Below are 26065 nucleotides of genomic sequence, written 5' to 3'. Positions count from 1 at the left end.
GGGCTCCTCGGGGGTGGTGGGTGCGGGCTCCTCGGGGGTGGTGGGTGCAGGCCCCTTGGTGGTGGTGGAAGTAGGCTTCTTGGTGGTAGTGGGAGCAGGCCCCTTAGTAGTAGTGGGAGCAGGCCCCTTGGTGGTGGTGAGAGAAGGGGATTTGGTTGTAGTTTCAGCTTTGGGTGTAGATTTAGCAGGAACTTCAGATGCGGGTACAAAATCTTTATCAGATGTTTTCTCTGTACTCTTTCTAGCTGAAGTAGTCTTCTCATTTGCACTAGTTGAAGTCTCTTTATTTGTTATCTCTGTCTCTTTAGTTTCAACTGTTGTCTCCTTATTGGGTGTTGAAGTTGTCTCTTTGGATGTATCAGAATTAGGTGGAAGACTGGGTTTAGGATTTATTGGTTTTACTGTTGTAATCTTGGGAGATGTAGTAACTTTGTTGCGTTGGGTGGTAGGAATCTTAGGAGTTGGGATGAGCATGAAATCACCATTGTCCAGTCCACTTCCAGCTTCATCTATAACTGGTGGTTCTGGAGTAGGTTTCTTTTTAGGAGTTCTTTTCTTCTTGCTGTCTTTTACTAGAGAAAAAAATACATGTCTTTTATTGTAATCGTTTTTTCCTTCTTTAATAGTGACATAAAGATCCTTATCACTGACTAGCAGTGTGTCTCTAGGCAAATTGCTGCCTCTAATCTGTCTATTAATTTACTGTGAAATGGTAAATACTCAACCTATCTTATTTGGCTATTTTAGGGAATGAATAAGATAAGGGGTGAAAAGCACAAGTGAAACTCTACACAAGTAACACATGGAAACAAGTGGCAACTGAAATTGCCAACACGATCAATAACACTGAATGCATCTCTCTATATTTAAACACTCTTTGCCCCTCACTTTCTCCACTCCTCTTATTCCTCATTGCTCAGTGCCCTTTCCTTCCTCCTGGAAACCTAGTTCCAACATCTTGTAGATTCACTACACCAATTGCCTCAGAGGCCTCTACAACTGCACCTAAGGGTTCTGCTCCAGTCACCTCCACAGTCCTTGCTGAGCCCTGTTTCCATAGGCATGGCTGTTAGCCGCTCTCTTTCCTCTGCCCACCTAAACTTGACAGTCCCAGTGGATATAGAGAGGTGATTAGGATGCCACGGCAGCAAAAAGACCCTGTCTAACAGGATTTCCCATAGCAACTACCCCATAGGTGACCTACAGAGCCCAAGGGGCACATCACTGAGATGAGTTCCATTTAGCAAACATATTTTGCACTTCTATTGTGTGCAAGACTCTCTGGATGACTCAAAGATTAAATATCTGGCTATTCGGCAAGAGAGAAGACTTCAAGAGAAGTCACAACCACCCAGGAAATAAGTTCTTCAAAACTCCAGTATCCAGAATTCAGTATTTCCTGGAGAAAGAGAATATATTTTAGGAATTCAGGAAATTATGAAAAGCAGAACAAAGGGAATCTCTTTTCAGGAGGTAACAGCCTACTCTGTTGTTCATTCTCTACCACAGAAAAATCAGCCAGATATGACATGCAATTTATTAGGAAAATCATAAAGAGGATCTGTAAAATCTGGATGATAATATTGCCTTTCCAAGAGAGGTGTACGAGAATTTAACGGATTAACATTTTAAAACACTTAAAGTAGTACATGCGTTTGTTAAAAAAAAAAAATCTGAGAAAGGAAAAATGAAAACGCAAGGATGATAGAGGAAGAAGGAGGAGAAAGAAAAATGATTTCAGATAGAAAGGAATTCAAATAGAAAACCATAAATAATCATCTCTGGTGCCATCCTGTGGTTCCACGGTTGCTGCTATAGCATCTTTTTATTCCTTTGTTTTAAGGAGTGGTTTCTTAGCTGCTTGGCACTAATTTCCTATGGAAGTTTTCATTGGTATCTTCTAAAATAATTTTTATAAAGCTATACCCCCCCCAAATATTGAAATGTCCTCAAATCATTCTACCAACACACATTACTTTGACATAATTATTGTTAGCATGGCATTGATATAGCCTTTGATCTTTATCAATGCTCAAACCTTTGGGTTTCTTCTTTAATTCTCTATTAGCAGCTGAATTTTTGGAAGACTTGACTTTCCGAATAGTTGAAGAGGAAGAGGAAGAGGAGGAGGAAGACTCTTGATTTTCAGAAACAGAATGTTCTATAAATCAAATAAAAAGGTTGATCACACCAACTGTGATTTAAAGCAGAAAAGAATTGCCAGTCCAAATACAAGAAATGCTGTGCACTAGTTTACAAATGTCTGTATTCTGCCTTTATTTTATCCGTAATGTAATCAATTGACATTTTAATTTAACTGTCGGTTAAAAGCAACACACTTGAGCTGATCACAAATACAATATAACTGTATGACTTTCTTATATCTCACAGAATCTAATGATTCTGCAAAGAAAATCATGGGCTTTTTTGCTTGTTTGTTTTTGCTCTTGTTTTACAGTAACACTTGTTTCTTCTGATTATTTTAACCTAGACCCATCCATATTGGGTTTGGTAAATAAGGAAAATAAATACCTGAGGGTTTATATAAAACAAGTAAAAGTGTAACGAGCCTTTAGTGACTCATAAGACTACCCTGTTCTATGAGAAGTCTTTTAAAAGTAGGCCACCTACGGTTATTTCATCTCAGAAACCTCCTTTTGTTACAGCTGTCATCTTCCTACCTTCTATTATTTCCTCTGATTCTATAACTTTCTTAGTCTTCTTCTTGTTTGATTTGGGTGAACGTTTGGCTGTTGATTTGATGGTTTGAGATGCTCCTGGAGGCGGAGGCGAAGTCTTTGAAGATGGTGGTGATGTGGGATTATGCACTGAGGCCAAGCAAGACAGGTGGGTTAACATCTTGTTCATATTCATCACAACACTAACTGTGAAAGGCGTGGATGTATCTGGCTCCAAAAGTAGATGCTGGTGAAAACCAGCACAGGCAGGCTCTAGCCCAATGCTAATGACTCCAAACCAATTAATTCTGAAGATGCATTGCTATAAAATATTGGTTCTCAAATTGTTATAAGTTATGACAGGGAGGAAATGCTTAGGAATCAGAAGACCTGAATTCCAGTTCTAGGCCTGCAAGACTCTACCATTGTGACCTTGGGCAAATGGGTTAACTCTCTTGAACTTCATTTTCTTGCCTGCAAATTGAAATGTTTATTCTAGATGATTTCTGAAGGTGTTTCCTTGCCTAAGAAATAATTGACTCTATGAACTCCATCCCTTGTGCCAGCCTTCTGTGATGATAAAAACAATTACAGCATGTGGATGACAAGTATTTGTCCTCTCAAGAAGAGAAATATAATTACATTTTTCCTGTTTTCATATTCATTTAAATCAAATGGTGCCAAATTACCTTTCATTTATTTCTTTAAGTACAAAAGTTCTACATGAATATTCACTCTTATAAAAATTTCACACCTTGCATTATGCTTTTCTCAAAATTTGTTGCCCTTCTCCAAGCTAAACAACGGTTAACAGTTTGACATATGTCTTTTAAGCTTTTTATGGCCCCTCCTCCCACTCCTTTTCATGTCTAGAAGAGAAGAGCTGGGACATGTTTTGATCTTGAGGAGCCAGAATAAAAAGGAGAGGAACTTCTGAAAGACAAGAAAGCAGAGAACAGTAGGGATGCTCTGGGTGGAGGAGAGGTGAGAGAAATCCTGCTGTTTTTACCAAACTTCTCCTCAGAACTCCTGCTGCAGTCTCCGTCAGCTGACCACCATCTTTCTCCTCCCACCCAACAAAAACGCTAATGCCTCAACTTGAGAAAGAGTTCTGCCACGTACTAGCCAAGAGATCTTGAGCAAAACAATGAACCTCTTGGACTGTTTTCTCACCCACATGCAGAGGCACTTGACTGCTATGATTCCTTTGATTCTTGAAAAGTTATGATTTTGAGACATACGGATGCCTACAAGCAGTATATCTATAGCAATCTTGAAACAACTACGTGATGAGTCGCAAGATAGTCTGGTTGTTATTTTTAAAAAATAAAGTATTGAAGCTTTGAGTGCTTCCTTTATTTTCACTTGGAACCCTGACTATCTCTGTGAACTCTGTAAAGGAAGCTTACCGTCATCAATTTTGTTCATTGAGTTCTAGGTAAACCTCAGGTAATCTGAACTACCACTTAGTAGCATGAATCATTGTCTTTATTAATGTGTTCTCTCAATGCCTTGTCACTCTCTAACCATCCTCTCTCCCCACCGGTCCTCTGCCCAAAATAAATGCTTAGGTTTTTGTCTCACAGCCAAAACAATTATGAGGACAATGAATAAATATGTATCATTCATTGTGGGTCCTTCTGAAAGCTGCAGGAACTCTGCACTCTGAGTTTTTGGTTACCAGAGTGTTACCTCCACTATTTTTGGAACGCTTTCCAATGAAAACACTGAACAGTTAAGAAATGTCCCTCAACTATGCTGATTAACAGTTTTCCATCCTATTTCTCCACTGTTCAAAAGAAGCAGGAGGTACAGCCTTGTTTAAATAAAATAAGATTATGCAAGCCATGCTTATTTTCAATTTTACCTCCACAAATATTCTTGTTTTAACAAAGTAGGATTTAAGAACAAACATTTGGTAAAAGAAAGGAATTCAGTATTTAAGTATATTTTTAAAATCTTGGTTTTTTGGGTAAAATCTAGAGGGTTCTATTATACTTTCAGAATACTCCTCCAGGACCTGTAACTAGAGAAGAGGATTTTCAAATGGGACTATGCCTTTTTATTGACTCCATCACACAAAGGCATTAGGTTAGAGACTATTGGGGGGACTGTAGAGATGAGAAGTACAACGAACAGTTAACAACTTCTTGGTAGGTTTGCCTGTAAATTTAATGCCTTAAACTAACACAGAAATGTACTAGTTCAGAGAATATGAAAATGTCGATTCTGTCCTTAAATATACGTTCAAAAACATTGACGCCAAAAGCACAGATAGCTCAAAGGGCAGTTGATTTTGTGAGGTCAGCACCATTAGGGTGAGACAAGAAATCATCAAACGTGTTGGTTACTGTTGATTTAACCTGAAATTGAACCATAGCTGAAGAAAAAAAGCACGTCCATTCAGCCCCTGTTCTCTCTGTTGCTCAAGTGGCGATCTCTGGTGCTCCCGGGGCCTGGCTGAACCCGGGATTGCTGCTACAGACTTCCGTTCTTTAATTTCACCTTGGTGAAACAAAATTAATATGAAAGAGCTTGTATGTTAGTAAAATCAAGACCTTAGATGGAGTGTGTGTAGGCATTGTCAGTGAAGCTCAGACAGGTGCCCAGGTGCGGCTGTACCCAGAAGTATCTTGGGTACGGTGATGCTTACCTTCTTCACAGAAACTCTCATAATCGGAACAGCACTTGCCGTACTTCTTACAGTCCGCGTCACAGTCACACTCCCTTCCTCTTGAAAAGGACTCGAAGCAGCGACCTTTACAGGAAAGCTCTACCCAGAGCAAAATAAGGCATTGTGGATTATTGATGATGCAGCCACACCCGTATATTGATTACCATTTCCCACCTAACGGCTGACTAGAGTTCCGAAAGTACATATCTATGTCCTTTATTTGGAATTTGGAGGACATCACCCAGGAAGAAATGGATGGTTTGCCAAGTAGAGACAGCCCAAGTCAAGAAAGAAATGTGGCTTAGGGAAATTTTCTTGCCCTTCAAGGCTCCCAGAGATACCCCAATTCTGCTTGAGTCATTTACAAGTACAGACAATGGAATACTGGGAAAAGTCTAAATTGTGAAGTATCTTTCATATGAAATCCCTCTGTCCTCTCCTCTGTACACCACCGCTTTGTAATAGATTTTTGTTAATTGAACATTCAGATTCTACAATAATACGTTCCAAAGAGCTGGCTTACAATGAGCCACTATTTAGGCTCAAAAATTATCTATAACGCAGAGACCTTTATTATGACAAACTAGGCAAGGTGTAGAGATGAAAGATTTCAGCCTAATCCCATGGCATGGACCATGTAAGAGAGGGCTGCTCATTTCCCGAAAAGTCTCAGTTAGAGGCACACTGACTCACCGAGACCTGTTTGAAATAGTTACCTTATACATCACATAAATTGTACAACAACATATTTATCAGCTTCACATGCAAATTTTAAAGCAAATGTAACTTTGAAACAATTTTAACTATAATTTTCATAAGTTGAATATGACATGTTTCTGTGTTAACAAAATGGAGAAAAATATATTCAAATAAAATACCACTCATAATTTAAAATTCACATTCTTTGGGTTTTAACTGAAATTCTTCATTAAACACTAATGCTTCCTCTTTAAAGCGACTTTTTCAGGTGATTTAGAAATATATTAATATCGAGAAGTCAAATGGTAGACAAAATTATTTTACATCCATGGATTCTTTTGATGAAACTATTGAAGGGCCCCATCATTAAGCAATTATATCTCTGATTGGTAGTAAATAATTACTCATTTCTATTTACTTAATGACTCCCAAGTCACACTATTCTCTATTTAAAACAAGACATTTTCCTTGGCACTAGTCAATAACCTTGCGCAAGTGACAAATTCCCACGCCTTCCTCACCCTCCCCCAGTAGTCACAAGCTTTGATGCTATAGTTAGGTACAGCACACTGCAACATTTATGCGAGGAAGGGAAAGGCACTTAAGCAAAAAGAGTGACATAGTGTGAAAGCAGCACTGCAAGGGGGCACGGGGACTCTCACAGAACAGTGTTGCTTGACGGAGGAGACACCATCTCGCAGGACTTACCCGAGGTGCAGACTTTCTTGAAATCAGGGCAGCACTCCATGTAGTATTGGCAGTTAAAATCACAGTTGCAGGTGGCATCTCTAGAATACCCTTCCCCACATCTCCCTGCACAGCTTGATAAATCTAAAATTACACAATACTAGCGTGAACATGGCCAAACCACTTGACAGAAGGGAAGAGATCTAACGAGGAGGACAAAGCCACGGGGAGAGGGAGAATTATATTGACTAGAAAAGGTTGGGAATGAGAGTTAGCAACGGGTCCAGTTGATTGTTGCCTGATCTCTTAGGTGACATTGATCATGCCACTTTATTCTTTACTAGACTGAGAAGATAACTACGCTTTTGAAAATCAGGCAAAATAATGGCTTCGCATAAAAGGGGTGATCTTTCTGGGGGAGGGGTGGCAGTTACAGCTCATTGATGCTGCTGAGATGATGATGAGGTGCCATTTACTGAGCATGTCTGTGCTGGGCACTGAGTCACATGTTATCTCTAATGCTTATGAAAATGTTGCCAGGAGAGTATTAACAGCCCTTTTTAGAGATAAGGAAGCCGAAACACGAAATTGTAATAACTTGCTCGAGGGTACCAGATAGTTAATAGTTCCAGTGTATATATAGGGCAAGTCAATTAATACCTATTAACTATTTGTATTGACCTCTTTCACTCTCAGAAGTGTCCTGATTTGCATAATAAATTATAGGGTCATCCTAAATTAACCGCTCACCTAGAATTTAAAGTCGGATATGTCTGATTCTAAAGCCCAGATTTTTCCTACCCAATTACATTGCCAGCATGAACTTTCCTGGACTTCCTCCTCCCTTTCTTGGTGGTGATAACTGGGGAAGTCAGATGCTTAAGACGACTGCCAAAGTGAGTACAAAATAAATAACTCTTGAAATAGCATCTGGGCATGAACATAAAGGTCATGAACAGAGTTATTCTGGGCAAAACAAGAACAAAGGCATAACTATCCTCAACTATATTTTAAAAATCATTTGGAAAACACCTTGAAAACCTCCCTGAGAGATAACCACAGAGATGTAATTGGATCCATCCCTGGAATGGAAACGGGCAGGTGCAATGTCCTAAATCCACAGAGGGACGTTGAAACACTGAAAAAATCTCAAAATAGTGAGTCCAGGAAAGGTAATGTCTTAATACACAAATAAAACAGTAAATATTAGGACAACTCTCAGAACTTTTTGCATACATTTGTACACAATACACAACAAAAATGCATATATAGTGTATGTATATAAATACATATATTATATATAAAGAAAAAACAGAATGGGAAATGGTCGCAAGAAAAGCAGACAAGACAGCATCAAAATGTTGTTCTTTTACACTTAGCATATTTCTGCAATGGGAAATCAATTTTCTTTACAGGAAATGTTTAGTTTCATAAATGTCTGTCCTACTTTTATTGCTATTAATTTTAACAGCTAATTTTAAACTCATTTATTTAAAGGAAAATAAAACTGTCTTACTGAAAAACCACTTTTTATTACAGAGGAAAGGTAGATTCCGAAGTGCCCCCAGTGTTATGAACCTTGTAATATTATTATGAGAAATCAGAAGGGTCTGGAGATAGCAGAATAGTCATCATTCCTTATGAAATATTTATATTTGCTTTCACGCATTTTTCCATCTTTTCTTATCTAAATGATTCTGAAACTATGTCCATGGCAGGCAGTTATCTCTCATGCTCAGGTTCATGAGAATTTTAACTATTTTACTGGAAATGTCTACTTTATAAATGTAATTTCATCATAACAATCGTGGACCTTGATTTTTCTTCTCTCAGATTTTGCTTATCAAAGAAAAAAGGGAAACAAAAATCCCTAGATTGATATTTTTGTCATTACTCAACATTGATTGCATGCTGGAGACTTTTGCTAAGGTGATTACATCGAATGTTTTCTAAAAATGAGTAAGAAGAATTGTCATCCAGGACGACTCTGTTTTGAAGGACTGTGAATAGTTCAATGTTATAATATAAAATGACATTCACATCTGTGTAAGTCCATATCTGGGTGAATATTCCTTGTAAGAAAGAGAGCCCATCTTCAAGATTAAAAAATGCCATTTGAAACTTTGGAAATGTTCATTGGAATATGATATCTACATCTACATGGTACTAAAATAACTTTTTGTTTTTTAAAGATTGGCACCTGGGCTAACAACTGTTGCCAATCTTTTTTTTTTCTGCTTTATCTCCCCAAACCGTCCCCCCCCCCCCTTACACAGTTGTATATCTTAGTTGCAGGTCCCTCTAGTTGTGGGATGTGGGACGCCGCCTCAACGTGGCCTGACGAGTGGTGCCATGTCCGCGCCCAGGATCCGAACCCTGGGTCGCTGCAGCGGAGTGCGCAAACTTAACCACTCGGCCACGGAGCCGGCCCCTAAAATAACTTATTTATCAACAATTTATTCTGTAAAAGACTAGTTAAATTTCTTTGTAACCATGTAGGCAAAAATTACCTGCTACTTAAATATTATTCTTTTCAGTTAATCTAATAATATTGTATCACTCCAGCATAGTTTTATCATTTAAGTGCCTGTATTTTTTTAAACTTTTGGAAGAACCACAAGAATAAAGAACACAAAAGTTATTCAATAGAAGCTCAAAACTTCTTGAAAGCTTCCATAGTACACGAGGAAAAAGTGAGAATTCCAAAATATTTATAAATATGCAACCTACGCTTTACATAATTTTAAGATTGTACTATGCATTAAACTCAAACAAATGTACATGTTTAGAAATCTATTTCTTTTGTTGTCATAAAAGTCAGAACTGAATGATTAGCAATAGCTGTTAAATGAAAGTATTTTTGATGGTTAAGTTACCTTGAGAAGAAACTTCCTGAATGGAGAAAATAGAAAGCAGCAGCAACAAGTAAATGGGAAGTATTTTCCACTCCATGGTTGTTTTCGGGCACCAAGCCCTCACTGAAAAGAAAAGAAAAGTATCAGAAAACTCCTCTTTAATCTCACCACTTCTTTATGCCTGTGCTACATAACAGTGTTTCAGTAACTCTTAAAATGCAATTTAATGATAAAACCATCCTATCTTGAGACAAGACTATGAAAACTAATCAGCCTTAATTCCACAGTAAATATTTGATCATTAGATTTAATCTGATGCAGAAGAAATCACCAACTCACCATCTCAGTCATGTTATTGATCATTTTAATACTTAGAATTTCCCCAAACAGAAAACAGCCTTATCTTAAAACTTTATTCAAATTATAGCAGGTACTTACAGTGGAAGGTTTAAACCCTCTCTTGGGAAAAAAGAAAATAATGAGCTTCAGTAAAATTTAATTTAACAAGCAGAAGAGTTATCCTTCCAACTTTCCCTTAACTCTCAATATAAATTTATAAGCTTCAACAGGTGTATTGCATACATATGACCCTATTCAAAACTTTCCAACTACTGTCCTTATAAATCTTTTTCAAACACCTTTAATAAAGTATATTCCTATTGAATTGAAAACACATTTAATTCCATGAGGCAAGTTAACTTTGACACTTACCAGTAAAAGGATAGATGAATTTCTCCAATGTCCTGGGTGTCTTATATATCGGTGCAAATATATTGCGGTGAATCAATTAGTCCAAAGGTTAGACAAAATCAACAGTGACAACCTATGAAATCAAACTTTCCTCATTTATTGGAAGAGGGCCCAGACGACTAGACTTAGGCAACATCTGGAAAACACTTCCATTAAGAAAAATGACTACTACAAAATAAATTTAGATTTATCGGCCAACACACACTTTTAATTCCTAAGTGAAGTGAACAAATTGTTCTGAGATGGTAAATCCCTCTGGCAGGCTTCAACTAGTATATTGAAGCAGCAACTTTAAAATAGTCAAATGCTGATATCATTGCTTCCTTTTTTTTCCCAGTTAACTCCAGCAAAGAGTGGCTTTGAAACTTATCTAGCATTAGTTTGTGGCATAAATTTTAAGAACTTACACTATTAAATCAAATGTGCATTTCTTTTCTTGAGGATTTTCATTTTCGCTGAGCGCAGAAAATAGGTTCTCAACTACCTAAATGATGATCTACACTGTGGATTTTCTAGCTTCCTTTACCGTGTAAAAACCTGCTTAAAAATTGTACTGATATCTCTCTTAGCCTCTTTATTTAAGCACAGCAGTGTTTGGAGAAAGTCTTTTTTTAGTACTAACTTAGCTTCCTTGCCGCAGAAAATGTGAAGTATCAACGTTTCAGAGTTGAGAGAGCTCAGTTCAAGGTTTTACCCCAGCTGGACATGGAATGTTCCTATTCAAAACCTGTCTACCTACACCAGGCCTAGCCTATGTCCTAGCATCTCCCCGAAACCTTCTTAGGTCAATCCAAACCCCTTCCAGAATCATAGTCAACAAACATACTCCATTTTATTGAAATTATCTGTTCATCTGTCTCCTTTCTACCCCCGCCAACAGACTGTGATTTCCGCAAAGTCAAACGACACCTATATCTTAATTGTCTTGCCAGCATCTTGTCCAGTGCTTCCCCAAGGTTATATGTTTAACACTTGCTTGTTGAACCAAACTGTTGTAACCTGGACTCCACTGTGCCCTATGTATTTGGTAGATGTTGCATTTAATGATCACAAAATGCCTTTAAGTTAAATATAATCATTCACATTTTACAAATAAGATGAAGACCCACAAATGAAGAATCCGTGGCCCATCTAAGGATACATGAGGAGTAGGAGCTGGAGCCAAGATTTGAACCTATGTCTTTTCATTCTAAGTTCCGTCATGCTTCCACTATATCCAGCTCCCTTTTGATCAGAGCCATCACTTCAGTGCTTAAATGTAATACTAAATTTTACTCCTTCACGTGTATTTGAGGGTCTATGAGATTGTGACCTTTGTAAAGGCAGGGATTATGCCATAAACATCTCTTTTGCTCCCGCAATGCTTATTCTGTATAAGGATAAATTAGAGACTATCTACTCATTTATAAATAATCTCTTTTCCCTGGGAACTACCTCCCCACCTTTAGGGACATTTCCCTTTTAGCCACTTTTATATACGTGATTTTGCCCTATCAACAGCTGATAGGATTAGGAATAGAAACCTGAAATAAACTGGCCAGTATGTTTTACTATCCTGGAAATGCAGAAATGGGATTCAGAGATTACAAGTCTGTCTATGTGGACGTATAACATGTACAACTTCTGATCACGGTCTAAAGAAGTAGAGAAAGTTCTTCAGAATATACATATGCAAATGAACGAAGTAGCCATGCAGAGAGCAGCAGAGAGAGTTCTGATAGCTTTCTAGGTCTTGGATCCTCCTTGTTCCTGAGACCCAGGTGACTTCTTCCTCAATATCTTTATGGCAGATTCCCTCTTTGGGAGTGAAGATGGCTAAAGATGCTTTCTGTTACTTCAAATCACTAATCAATACACGGCAGATGTACAAAAGATCCTGTTGGGTGGAATTAAAACAAATTCTCTTAACTCTTAGCTTTACCGAGGTCAAGAGGAGGAAGCTAGAAGCTTTGTGACTTTTTCAAGTCTAACCTTTAAAGTGTTCCGTTACTAATTGTTTGAAATGCTGGGAAGACCAAGAATATCAGATACAGAGATACACACACACACATATTCTTAAAACAAATATAAATTTCTTTCTGATTACTGCCTTTTAGAACTATCCATACTATCATTTTCCTCCTTTGGACAAATTCATTGTGATGATGGCAAATGACATTCTTAAATTGATTGAATGATCTGCTCTAGTAACACTTCTCCTTAAGTCCAAGTTTTAGGCTTGGAAAATTCACAAATAAAATACACACACATGCACACGTGCACACATACACACACGCTCTTTTATGGCCAATAATAACCTGAAACATATCCATTAACACATTCTCATTGTCATCAAACATGTTTTCTCTGCATGACAAAGTATGAAAAAGAGTGAGAAACTTTATTCAATGTCAAGTTCATGAGGTTTAACTTATAAAGAAATATACGATTTGTGTAATTCTATTGGTTAATGAGGCTGTCTGGGTAAGTAAAGTTTGCCCTTAAAGCATGGAAGCATTTAATTTTATCTATTAAATATATCTTTACAAACTGTCTTAAACACTTCATTCTGTGAATATTGGGCCATTTAACTTTCTTTCTTGATCACACAGAAATCATTCCATTAGGTTTTAGGTTCCTCCTTTGAGATTTCTTTACTCATTAAAAGTGTTCTCTTAATGTTTACTTAAATCCTATCTAATTGGGATAAAAATTATCCCGAGATTGGTTTTTGGTATGGAGGAGATGGAGACAGTAGGGTAAGGGGAGATGGAGAGGACTCAAAGAGTGTTGGATCCTATACTCATTTTCTAGGGATGGTTTGCCCACAGTTGACCTTCAGGAACATCAGTTTCTGTACTTGGCAGAAACACAGTAATGCCTTCAGAGAACCTTCAAGTGTGTTTAGGAATATTTTCTTTGCATTAAATTATCCCGGACTGTTCTGCCCTCCTATTTGCTGTGTTCTGTCTCCGTCCCTGCTGTTAGCTGTCACTTCGCCCTGTAGCCAGGGTGTGGCTTCTCTCCACCTTTCCACATCTTTGATGTGTGTCATTTTATTCCAGCAGCAACCTAGAAAAAACTGAGGCATGCCAGGGGAAAACCACAGATGTAAGCCTGCTCTTTATTGCCGTTATTTTGGTCACAGTGCTACGTTAGAGTACTCTAGGAGTGGAATAAGTCCTCTCCTCTCATATGGAATAGAGACAGGATTTGGGGACTACCTCTGTCTGTTCGGTTCATGGCATTTTCACATACTGTAAAGGGTTGTGCCTTTTTTCTGGATGGTCATCAAAAGTCTGACCATTAAATGAGAAAGGTATTATTGCATTCGCTTTTGGAGACTGTGGTAATCTGATAATTGCTCCCGATCTTTTCTACCTTTTTCTAGTTGTCCAACTAAAGATTACCTTGCCCAGCCTCCCCTTCAGATATGTGTGGCCAGATGGCTGCATTTTCTCCAGTGTAATGTGAATAGAAGAGATATGTGCAACTTCTACTCTACTTTCCTAACAGGAAGTTGTTTGACTTGGACTTCCTGTTTTCTTGCAGACTGGAAGGCAGACATCAGAGACCAGCCTTGTTCAAGCAGACAAGGAGGGCAGCCTAGGGAATGGCATCCCTTATGGAACACACATGCACTCCCTCTCCCAGGACTAGTCAGAGAGTTGCATAAAAGGAAATGAATCTCCATTTCACTTGAACAACTCTAACTTGGGGTCTTTTTGTTACATCAGCTTAAATATTACCCTAACAGGGAAATCCAAGAAAATTCCTAAATATTTAAAGGAACTGTATTCTAAAAATTGATTTGTATACTCTCCAACAGTGGAAAAGAATGAACTATTGGTAATGAACTATTGATACTGAAAAGGCAGAGGTAAACTATTTTTATTTGTAAACGACCTGACTGTATATGTAGAAAATCCTACAGAATCTACAAAAAGCTGTAAAAACTAATAAATTTAGCAAGATTATAGGATACAAGATCAATAACAAGATCCATGTTGTGGCCATTTTAATGCCTGAACTTAGATGTGCTGCCTCTACTGAACGTTCTAAGAACAAGAGTTCATTCATTCGCTTGTTCATTCATTCAATTCTTTTGATGAGCAAATTGTGCTCACTACATGCCAGCCCTAGTATGAATTGCTGGTGACACATATGTGTGCAAGATAAAGTCTCTGGCTCTTAAGATTGCTTAGTCCAGTCTGGGAGCCAGACATTTAGATCAATGATTCAAGTAGTGTGTGAAAAGGAGGAGGCACTGTGGTGAACAGTTAGAATTGGGCTTTGGCATCAGTCAGATCGTTGTTCAAATTTTAGCCTTAACATAGTGGTTAAAAGTTTGGACGCTCTGCTTTGGCGGCCCAGGGTTCGTGGGTTTGGATCCTGGGCATGGACTTACACACCAATCATCAAACCATGCAGTGGCAGCGTCCCATGTATAAAATAGAGGGAGATATAATTTAAAAAATTTCAGCCTTAAAATATTTTACCTGGTGGGCTTATGCAATTCTCTTGACTTATCTGGGCCTCAGTTTCCTTATCTGCAAAGTGAGAGCAATAATTTCCATTAATTATTTGGCATGGCAGAGAGGCATCAAAGGTAAGAAAGAATTTTCTTGAACATTAGTGACATGTGCTCAATAAGTTGAAGATTATGATTGCAATTATGTTTACGATTCTAGAGCTGTCCACAAACTGCTATAGAAGCCTGGATGAGGAAGTGCCACCTCCACCTGAGGAATCCTTCACAGAAGGATGGCGTGCAATCTGGCATCCGAAGGCTCCTGGGGCTAGGAACAGGGACGGTGGACAAAGGTCACGAGCATAGATAAAATGATATAGCTTCTCTGTTTCATTCTTTTTGCCTATTTTTTCCTTAGTTCTTGATAATCTGTCTGCTTCTTCCTGCATGGAACTGAACTGTAGAAGCTGAAGAATGACGTGACAATCATCCTAATACAATCTTTTCCTAATGGACCATTTGAGTAACCTAATAACAGGGAACGTGTTGAGCATTTACTTTATTACACGGTACGTGTACACGACTTCACTGAGCCTCACAGAGATCTTATGAATTTATTATTATTAACAAACCCACTGTACCTTTGAGATAGCTGAGGCACAAAAAGATTAAGTAAATTGCTTAAGATCTAGAAAGTTAGTAAATGGTAAAGTTAGTACTTTAACCCAGGCCTGTCTGACTACAAAACCTATGATTTTAACCAATTCTGTGACCCACGTGCTATAATAGCCAGGGTTCATAACTACTTTCTTTGTGTTCCTACATAACTTTATTTGCATTTCTAAAATGACATTTCACGCTTATCAATATCCATCTTTCCGACTAGGGCGTGAGCTTAAGGTTCTGGAATGATTGCATCTTGTTCATTTTGTAGCCTTCTTCACAGCCAGCGTGTATTCTTTCTGTACATGATTGGTACTGTATATCTGCTTGTTGAATTCAACTGAAGATTGCTGTCCTCTTCTAACGGCCTCTTTGCCATCACATCTCTCTTTTCTAGCTCCTATCACTATAGCATTATGATCATTCCAGTCTCCATCCCTTGGATTCCAGATGTCAAAGAAGTATACTCTGTGACAGCTCAGACTAAATTATTACAAATTTATTTTCCAGTAGCCAACAACATGAGTAATTGCCCCATAACTACTTAAGTGAGTGAAAGTGAATTGTGGTGCTATAGCAACTCAGTGTGACAAATACTTGAGAATTGGGAAATTCAGAGAGTGGGAGCAAAGTCTGGGTGTGGTTGAAGGATCACAGAGAAGTGGGACAGGAGGGAAGTCTCCCAAGAGACACTGTGGAGGACATTTCATTGAGTCACTCCAAAGCAGAAACACCAGGCTCTTTACAGATATTGGGTATAATGCAGTTTTGGCTGACTGTACAACATTGCAAAATAATCCTTGTAAAATCCTTTCCCTGCAATGGTAGCTAATGTCTGTCAAAAGGATTAAGAAGCAAGATATTTGCAATGAATCGCCCTAATGAAGCTTTTAATAAGCTTGATACAGAAAACCCAACTAGAAACTTAAAGCAAAACACCACATTTCCCCCCTCTCTTGGTCCTTTTTGTTGATCTCTTATGAAACTAGACAGCAGAGGGTCTTTATATCTCTGGGGGCTCAATAGATGCTGGTTGAAGGAATTCATGAATAAATGTCACAGCTAAGATTAGCGCCTCTTCTGCCTCTCCCTTGGACTGGAAAGGAGGGCCTTGTATTTCCAAGCCCCCGCCGAGTTCTCTGTATGTGCCCGTTAGACCTCAAGAGTGAAGGGATGGAGAAGGGAGATGAAATGAATGGTTATCTCTTTATTCTTTCGTGTGTACTCTGTCCTTTCTGCAGGAAGCATTTATGGCAGGGGCATTGATGGAGGCCAGATCCGTTACCCCTCCAAGTCCTCCAGGAAGTAGTTTAGTGAGGAGCTGTGCCCTTTATGAAGGCGAACTCAAGGTCACAGCCACACCACTAGGGTCCTGTCAGGGTTTCCCCAACTCCCACCAACCGTCCACATTTATTGAGTACCAAGTAGGTACCAGGTGTTTATCGTCATTAAAGCAAAACAAACATAAGCAAAACCAAAACAAAAGAAAACAGCAAAATAGGTTTTACTATTACTCTCTTTACAAATAAGGAAATTTCAATAGCTTTTCCTGTGAAAATGGCAGGAGCAAGATTTCAGCCTACATATGTCTGAAAATTACAGACGTAGATTCCCTTTAATGTTATATTCCAAGTTCTAATGCTGAATTACTATAAGGGCCCCAAAAAGCTTTGGGTCTTTAACAAATTTTCCAGTTTAAAAGATAGATGTGTCTTCCTCCTTCAGTGATGGGCTGTCATAATGAATTCAACCGAAGATGACACGTAACTCTAAGCCTCTGATTTTGTTTTTTATTTAATTATAAAAATATTTTAATTGACAAAAGAAAAATATTCACCTAGAATTTTACCACCCTAACACAACTGTTTACATTCTTACATATTCTCTTCCAGATTTTGTCCCTATGGAATTAAATTTTTATAAACGTATTCAAAATCAATAATAATTTACATTTTTAATTGTTTTGCTTACTGAATTAGCAAACATGTATACATTTTCTTCATGATAGCCACGTTAATTCTTGTATAATACCCCAGGTAGTTGAGGTATCATAATTTAATTTCATTGAACTATTTCTCCATTGTAAGACTATTTTTTTTGACTATTTTGTAATAAAAATATGCACAGCATTTTTCTTCTATTAAAGAAAGTTTAGGGGCTCTACATATAAAATATAGGTAACTTGTACTTTCCTGTATTTTTGGAGGTTAGAAGAGGCAGTCATAGAAACAGCCTGAGCTTCCACTGCATAAATTTAAACTTCGGATCCCAAAGAAAAATTTTATATCATGCAGCCTATCATTAAGTGTTCCCCCAAAACTTTGTGTAATATGTTATGGAGTCTCCTCTCTCAGTGACCAGCGTATGATTCCAGTCTGTTTAAAAGAAATAGCCTCGAGGCCGGCCTGGTGGCGCAGCGGTTAAGTTCGCATGTTTCGCTTCTCGGTGGCCTGGGGGTTCACCAGTTTGGATCTCGGGTGCAGACATGGCACTGCTTGGCATGCCATGCTGTGGTAGGTGTCCCTCATATAAAAAGTAGAGGAAGAGAGGCACCGATGTTAGCTCAGGGCCAGTCTTCCTCAGCAAAAAAGAGGAGGATTGTCAGTAGTTAGCTCAGGGCTAATCTTCCTCAAAAAAAAGAAAAGAAATGGCCTCTCCTTGTCCTAATTTCTATAAACTCCCTGAACCCTCCTGTGAGATTGAGCACGTCCTCACAAGGAAATTGAGTTTAGTATATATCACCGGTATATCCTCGGGCTTAATTCTGTCTTCACAATTGTTATTTTAAATGATAACATTTTAGTTCAATTTTTACTTAACTATATTATTGACCTCTATACAAGTTGTTTCCAGTTCTTTTGCTTATGACTAACGCTGCAATAAACTCCTTTTTTCATGGAGTTTGCATTGACTTTTACCTTCAAAATAAATTATTAGGAGCAGAACATCTTTATGGCTCTTGAGACAGTATTGTCAAATTATCTTGCTGCCTAGATTATAAAGTCATCAAAGGTGAGGAGATTGTCTCATATACACTTGTATCCCGAGCACCTAGCAAAGGATTTGTACATAAGTGTTTGGTGAAATATCAAGTTCAATTTAATGAAATGTAGCATTGTCATCAGTATGACGGGCATTTTTCAAATTCTTTTTTTCCGTCCCAACGATGGAAATGAGTTCTGCTTACACACACACTCCTTGTTATTCTTCCATCTGACAGTGCATTAGTAGAAATGAGACTTGTCTGATGGATGTGATCTCTGGCCTTGGAAAAGAGGTTGTAAAAATCCAGCAAGGTAAGGAACAGTGCTGGGAAACGACTGACTTCTGAAGGAACCTTCCATTGAATGATCCCAGATCTCAGAAAACTTATGATTAGCCCTCCCTAGCGCTGAAAACAGAAACTGCTCTTCGCCTTGGTTCTTTTTTTTCTTATATTAAAGTATACTGCTAGACATGAAAGTTAGCAGATAAACACAGAAGGTCAAAGTTCAGGCAAGTAGCCAAAAACTAATTTCTTTCTCGCCACCCTTTATCTCTCTACCATCCTTTTTGTAGAAGAGGAATGTGGGGGACTTCAGAATTAAAGAAGTGAAAGGCCAAAAAAGATAAGTCTTGATGTAATTAGATGACACAGTCTTGCACAGAACCATCTATCTTCCATCTGGTGGAAGGCAGGTAGGAATACCAGAGGGGGAAAAAAGAAGAAGAATTTATACAAATGCCAGTAAAACTAAAATTAGAATTGCTTAAAACTTGTGAGAAACAAATTAACTATTTTGTGGCTCTGTTTTTGGATCCAAAAAGTTTAACATGGAATAGTAAAGAAACTACGTATTGTCTAACGTAATGATCTGGAAAAACTATTATTTTTTTGAGCAACGACTCATTTTGTGCCCCATTTGCCTTCTTGTGAAGACTGGTTTGTTGAAATAAGACTTTAACAAGCTCTTAGCAAAGTAAAACCCGGTTGGTACCCAGGCACTCTGCATAATAAAGAAGGGTAGAAGGAAGCAGAGGGAGTGAGTGTTGGGTTGGAGGGAACAGGGAGAGAGAGGAAGGTGTCTCTGATGGAGTGATAGCAGGGCTGAAGAGGGAATTTAGATAAAAGACCACTGACGAATGGAGATTTTTTATGTGCTGTGTGGTGTGCAATGTCATTCCTCCTTTCCCTGTTTCTTATACAATCTTTTATAAATCCCACAATATCCACAAAAGCTTTTGATATCAATGGATTTGTTAAGTAGATTCTTTTTGAGATTATAGATCTAGATGATATAGCAGTAGCTAGTCATGGCTGGCACTGGGCAGAACCGGAAGTTACATCTGGACCACTCTAAAACTTTACCTCTAAGAAAACTGAATAATAAGATGACTTTCAATATGTGAAACGTTAGGAAAAGGCACATCCTCATTACAGCTGCTTTCAGAGGCTTCAGAGGCTTATAGCCACCAGGAGGGGTAGGGACTGACAGCATGAATAAGCTCTCACCAATTAAGGGAGAAGTAGAGATAACTGAAGTGTTTGAGAGAACATCCTCAACCTGAGATACTGACATGGAGGACAGTGGGCAGATCCCTGCCCTCTCCCCTGGGCCCTCTGTCAGGCGCAGAGTCCTGGCTTGGCTGATTCTGGGTCTGGCCCATGCGGCAACTCTAGAGTCCTGGGTTGAGGTATCTAAGGACCAGAGAGATAACAATGTGTTTTTTTGTTTATATGTTGTTTCATCATTGAAAAAAACAATAGTTAATCATGATGCAAAGAAAACGACTCTAACAGCAAGTGAAAGTTTTGAAATATAGAAGGGAAAAGGTAAGAATGGCCGTTTGTTCGCAGATTACCTCCAGTTTCTTCTTCCTTGATGGTGATTCTTGTAAGTGATGCACTGTTATAAACAGGAATGAAGTCTGACTGCCAGAGTGACTCACCGAAGGGGTAATGGGAAATTGGTCAAGGAACTATAACTACTTTTGAGTAACAGGTCACTTTATATCTTCTGATTTGAGCTACTATTCCTCTCCCTTCACTCTTCGAGTTTCACCTGAACATCCTTTTTCTATTTCATTGCATCAAGGAAAGTTGGGCTCAATTCTAATATTTTAAAGCTTCTTACAGGAAGCAAATCTATGAATCAAAGACTTGATGGGGTGACCTAATCGCTAGTCCAGGCTTCCTGCCATTGGCAACACACCAAATCATTCACTCCTTCAGAAGATTTCATTTTAAAAGCTACTAGCGCTAATTATTTGCAGCTGTTGCCGAGCTGTTCGTGACAACAGATGGGCTCACCCTAGGAGTCTGATAGACTGACCAGCGTATATGGGGTTATTGACTGAATCTGATGAAAACCAAAGGCAGGGGGAGTATAAAAGTTATATGGGGGAATCCCAAGAGAAATCTCAGTAGAAAAGTATACTTTGCCTTAAATCATAGAATTCCAGAACTGCTAGTGTTAGTGAGAAAGAACCAGCAGGGAATTGTAGAACATAATAAAAAGTAAGGGTCAGTGAGGGAGGTTTAAGGAAGGAAAGAATGAGTCACCGCTCTGAGACTTGGATCTGGGAAGGTAATTGCTCTCCAGGGTGGCAGGTTGGAGGTGGGAGACAACCTAGCCCCTTTGACAGTCCACAAACAGCAGTAGGAAGCGGACATTGTAGATCTGTTTGGGACGTTGGGACAAGAATGGAACAGAGCTGAGCAAGGAAAGGTGAGCAGACACTGAGGCCTGACTGGGTGGAGCGCCATCTGGTGGACATTTGACCAGACCTGCCCCCTGGAAATACGTCCCATCCACAACCTTTCTCAGCAGACAAAGGGACTGTGTCTGGAGAATTTGCAAGTCAGGAGATGTGTCTTTTTTAACTTTATACATTTTGGGACAAAGTTATTTGATGGAACAGTGCCTCAAAGGATCACATTTTAATTAATAAAATTTTCTTATGACATTAATGAGTTTTCTTGTATTTTAAAAAATCTTTATATTTTCAAAATTTTATCGTTCGTGTCAAGATAGACTAGGCAACTCTATTTCAGTCATTCAGAGAGCAGATGTTAGAGTTAAATCAGTCATCTTAGTCAGTTCTTGTATGGTCCATGGGGAGTTAGCAAATAATATTCTGAAATAAATGATGCACAGGGAGATTTATGTTTTTTTCCAAAAGGTAAATTGTTTCAAATAAGTAATCTTCCGTAAATTCCACAAAGTGGAATCTTCCGTAACTCAGCCTTGACTTGAGGGTTTGTGGTCATGGACTATTGTCTACTGCACATCAAATGGTGTCCTGGGCCTCTCTTGCTTTTCTAATTATGCTGACTTTTGCATCTAATACTTTCTTCTGTTAAGAGACCCCCTCTCTCCTGCCCTCAGGCACCAATGTCCTGCAGCTCTGTCCCCCTATCAAAGCCATCCATCTAAAGCTAGTCTTCGAAAAGGAAATGAGTAAATTCAACATTGCAGCTAATAAGGATTTGTGTTACCTCTCAGTTGAATTTGCATTTTAATAAAAATCACAAAGTCCCATTAAAAATGTTTCTAAAGCAATTTCTCAAACGAAATCATTATAAGCAGTCAAAATTTGATTTCGAGCCTGCTCCAAGGAAAAAGTTCTCTGAGAAAACCAACTGAATGATGTATCTCCTGGCAGAGATATTTAATAGGAAAGCAGAGAGCTTAAACCCATATGTAGTTATGTTAGATAAGAAAATAAAGGACTATAGTCTAAGATCATTAGACTCTTTGAGCAACAAAACATTACAGGTTACTAGGTTCCTCCCAGGGCTGAGAGACAAGGGCTTGGGTTCAAGAAGTGTCTCTTAAACTCATTAAAATCGATGTATCAAGTAGAGTTCTAATTTTTTTCTCAGGAGGAGCAGCTAATCACATCAGATCATAAACTTCTGCCGCAGCTCAGGACTAGGACTATTTTTGTTCTCATATGTATCCTGGAGGTCTTTTTGATACTTTTCCTTGACTTGCTTTTTCAGACATTAACAAATATCCAATTAAAGAAGAGAAAACTGTATTTTCAAAAAGGCATGGAAACTCATGACTGCAGTTACATCATCTTGGTCTGAGTGAATTTAATAAGCTAGGCTTCACACCTTGATTTTAACTTTGGGAAAAGCAACCATGTCTAGTTTCTGACCAATTCAACATTAAGCAGAGAATTAGGAGCAGACTTGAGTAGGTTTCGGATAATTAGGACTTTAATTTATGTAATAATAAAATAGGGCAGCAGAATATAAAGTTTGGAGGTAAATCCAGATATAACAGAACACTTTGTAAGGTAAATTTAAATAAATTTAAATTTACTACATTGTACCTATTATGTAGGCATATTTAGTAAAAACAGTAAATAAAATGAAAACATGTAGATGAGGTGTTTGATTTGTTCCACATAAGCTTTAGAAAGGTGTTGTTATACTGTGAACTAACAGAGAAATATGAATTCATAATCTAATTGGTGATCTATCATAAATTCTTTTTTTTAAAGGTTGGCACTTGAGCTAACATCTATTGCCGATCTCTTTTTTCTTCTTCTTCCTCTTCTTCTTCTCCCCAAAGCCCCCAGTACATAGTTGTATATTCTAGTTGTAAGTCCTTCTGGTTGTGCCATGTGAGATGCTGCCTCAGCGTGGCTTGATGAGTGGTGCCATGTCCATGCCTGGGATCAGAACTGGCGAAGCCTGGGGCAGCCCAAGCAGAGCGCGCGAACTTGACCACTCGGCCACAGGGCCGGCCTCTATCATAAACTTTTGAAAAGCTGTTGAAAACTGTCTCTGTGGATAGGAAGAATATTATATGAAAATTCCTATAATAAAGTAACAAATCTTGGTTCTGCCTATCACTAGCTGTGTGAAACTGAGTAAATTATTTAACCTCTCTGTGTCTATAATATCTATTTTGGAGGGGGTTGTAGTGATCCACAGGGGTTAATGCACATAAAGCACTTAGAGTAATACTAGTTACATAGAGAACACTGAATGAATGCAAGTATATTTCATTATCATTGTTGTTTTATTAGATGAGTTTAAGAGTTACTTGACGTGATCCCAAATGCCATGGTAAGAAGACTGTCTTCAGAGACTTGATGATTAGCATATGGAAGAGTATGACATTTTCCAATAGAAAATGGGTTTAAAGTAGAGAAGGAAAAATGCAGGCTGGAATCAAAAGAGTTCCCTGGTACATGGTACAATTTTGTGACAGAACCTCATCAACCTCTCCAATCCCCATTTTCTGTCTGGGGCAAATCTTGATATGAAGCTCTATTCCTCTGATGGCTTTTTCAAGAAACATATAATCCGTACATACAGCGTTCGTATAAGTTTGTGGACATCTGTGACAATTTCACAAGAAGTAGAAAAGGGATTCCTTTGTGCGCAGTAGTTCCTGCCAGGTCATTGGTTCTCTCCTCCATTTTCCATAGCCTTCCAAAATAGTTTATGAAATGGCTATGATGATAAATAATTAGGGCCCATATATGATCAAATAACACAACTATTCACATGGGCTTCTAGAAAGTTTAATGCTAAATTTATGGCTTAATTATAACTATTGTCTAAATAGTTATAATTGTCTTTTGAGTCACATAAGTGTTTCTGTGGCATGTAATTCAAATGCTTCAATAAAATAAATTGTCTCAAGGAATGAAAAAGACGTAGGCGATACGTTCAAATAGGTTTTATAAACACCTCTCATTTTCTTGTCTGCCATTTTAAATTAATGTGAACAGTAAATAGTTTATGAGAAAGCAAATATATTAGAATGCTTATGATATGAATGTAAAAGTCTCGATGGCGTCCAGTCAGTATCCAAATGATAGCCTGCAACCAGAGCTGGGAAGGGAAAACTATCACAACAGCTGTCACAAAAACATACTGGAATAAATCAGAAACGTGGGGCCAGTTAATAAGTCTTCACGCGGAAACTGAGGAATAGAAAACAAGCTTTCTCTTCTTCCTGAGGACGTGGCTGGATTGCATTTACCTACATCCTTTGCAGTTAGGCGGGGCCATGTGACTGTAACGGGTCGTGGGCAGAAGTGATGTATACCCCTTTCATTTGACCTACAGTGGCAGACTTCAAGGCCCTAGATGATGGCAAGCCACCACACGGGAGAAGCCCGGTCCCTCAATGATCATGGATGGGAGGCCTCCTCTCCTATTCCTGGGATCAGACTGTGCATGAACAAGAAATAAACTTAATTCTGTTATAGAGATTTGAGAGAATTTTTTCTTAAGTAGCAGTTAGCATAGCCTGACTAATACGGAAATCTTACAAAACTGATAAAACGTAAACTGATTTTTCTTCCAGTGAAGTAGAGCACACCCCTAAGATAAAATTGGAAAACACTCCCATCTCTGGTGAGTAATTTTATGAAGTGCCTGTGGAGACTGGTAAAAAAGACATTGAATGGGACATCCCTTGCATCAAACTGTGAGTAGGGTTATGCCTTTTCAGCCCGGCCTTTCAAAATTGATCCTGAATGTCACCATTTTGCAAACCTCAAAACATCACAGGGAGCAGTTTAAATGACACCATTCCATAATGCATTACATTTTTTTCTGTCAGCGCTTTAAAACACTTTCACTCCGTGTTTAAAACATGTTTCACTCCACAAACCTTGTTTGCACAGTTTCTGAGAAGTCCTCCCTTATCCTTGGGGATATGTTCCAAGACCCGCAGTGGATGCCTGAAACCATGGATAATACTAAACCCTGTATAGACTATGTTCTTTCTTATATAGAGAAACCTGTGATGAAGTTTAATTTATAAGTTAGGCACAGTAAGGGATTAACAACAATAACTAGTAATAAAATAGAACATTTATAACAACATGCAGTAATAAAAGTTAGCATAGATCTTAGCAAGTTATGCATATGATGTTTTTTCTTTCCTTAGTTAAGTCAAGAACTTTCACCTTTTCACTTAAAGGAAGCACTTTACAGCTTCTCTTTGGCATATCTGAATTGCCAGCATCACTACTCTTGTGCTTGGGGCTGTTGTTAAACAAGATAAAGGTTACTTGAACACAAGCACTACGATACCATGACAGTGGATCTGATAACCGAGATGGTTATTAAGTGACTAACCAGTAGGTAGTGTATACAGCGAGGACATACTGGACAAAGGGATGATTCCCGTCCTGGGTGGGATGGAGGAGAGCAGTGCAAGATTTCATCACACTATTCAGAACAGGGTACAACTTAAAACTTATGAGTTGTTGATTTCTGGAATTTTTCCATTTAATATTTTCAGGCTGCAATTAACAGCAAGTAACTGAAACTGTGAAAAGTGAAATTGAAGATAAGGGGGACCACTGTGATTTTCTCCTTGTTCCTCTCCAGGTAAAGTTGTTTTTCCCCCTCTGGTTTCTTCTAGGATCTTTTTTGAATACAAGATGCCTAGGTGTAGTATTTTCGGCATTTATCATGCTTAGTGTTCTCTAAGCTTCCTGAATCTGCAGTTTGGTGTCAGACATTAATTTGAGGTAATTCTCAATCATTATTCTTTCGAATATTTCCTCTGTTCCTTTGTATTTTTCTTCTTTTGCTATTCCCATTACAGGTATGCAATATCTTTTTTAGTTGCCCCACTGTTCTTGG

The 26065-nt window shown here is 38.4% G+C and overlaps 1 protein-coding gene across 1 annotated transcript in view; it reads right to left on the bottom strand.

The window, feature by feature from the left end:
• Window positions 1-10319, bottom strand: part of PRG4 (proteoglycan 4) — a 16538-nt gene extending 6219 nt beyond the window's left edge. The window contains exons 1-7 of the mRNA XM_046682943.1: window positions 10305-10319; window positions 9615-9716; window positions 6760-6882; window positions 5332-5451; window positions 2682-2828; window positions 2039-2161; window positions 11-572 (exon numbers count right to left, since the gene is read on the bottom strand). Of these exons, the coding sequence (XP_046538899.1) occupies window positions 11-572; window positions 2039-2161; window positions 2682-2828; window positions 5332-5451; window positions 6760-6882; window positions 9615-9690 (1151 nt within the window). The 5' untranslated portion in view covers window positions 9691-9716; window positions 10305-10319. The remainder of the gene's footprint in view (window positions 1-10; window positions 573-2038; window positions 2162-2681; window positions 2829-5331; window positions 5452-6759; window positions 6883-9614; window positions 9717-10304) is intronic.
• Between the last annotated feature and the right edge of the window lie 15746 nt (window positions 10320-26065).

This window comes from Equus quagga, chromosome 13, assembly GCF_021613505.1.
Source record: "Equus quagga isolate Etosha38 chromosome 13, UCLA_HA_Equagga_1.0, whole genome shotgun sequence".
Lineage (NCBI taxonomy): Eukaryota > Metazoa > Chordata > Mammalia > Perissodactyla > Equidae > Equus > Equus quagga.
Note: the sequence above shows the minus strand (reverse complement) of the source record. Positions and strands in the feature narration are given on the sequence as shown.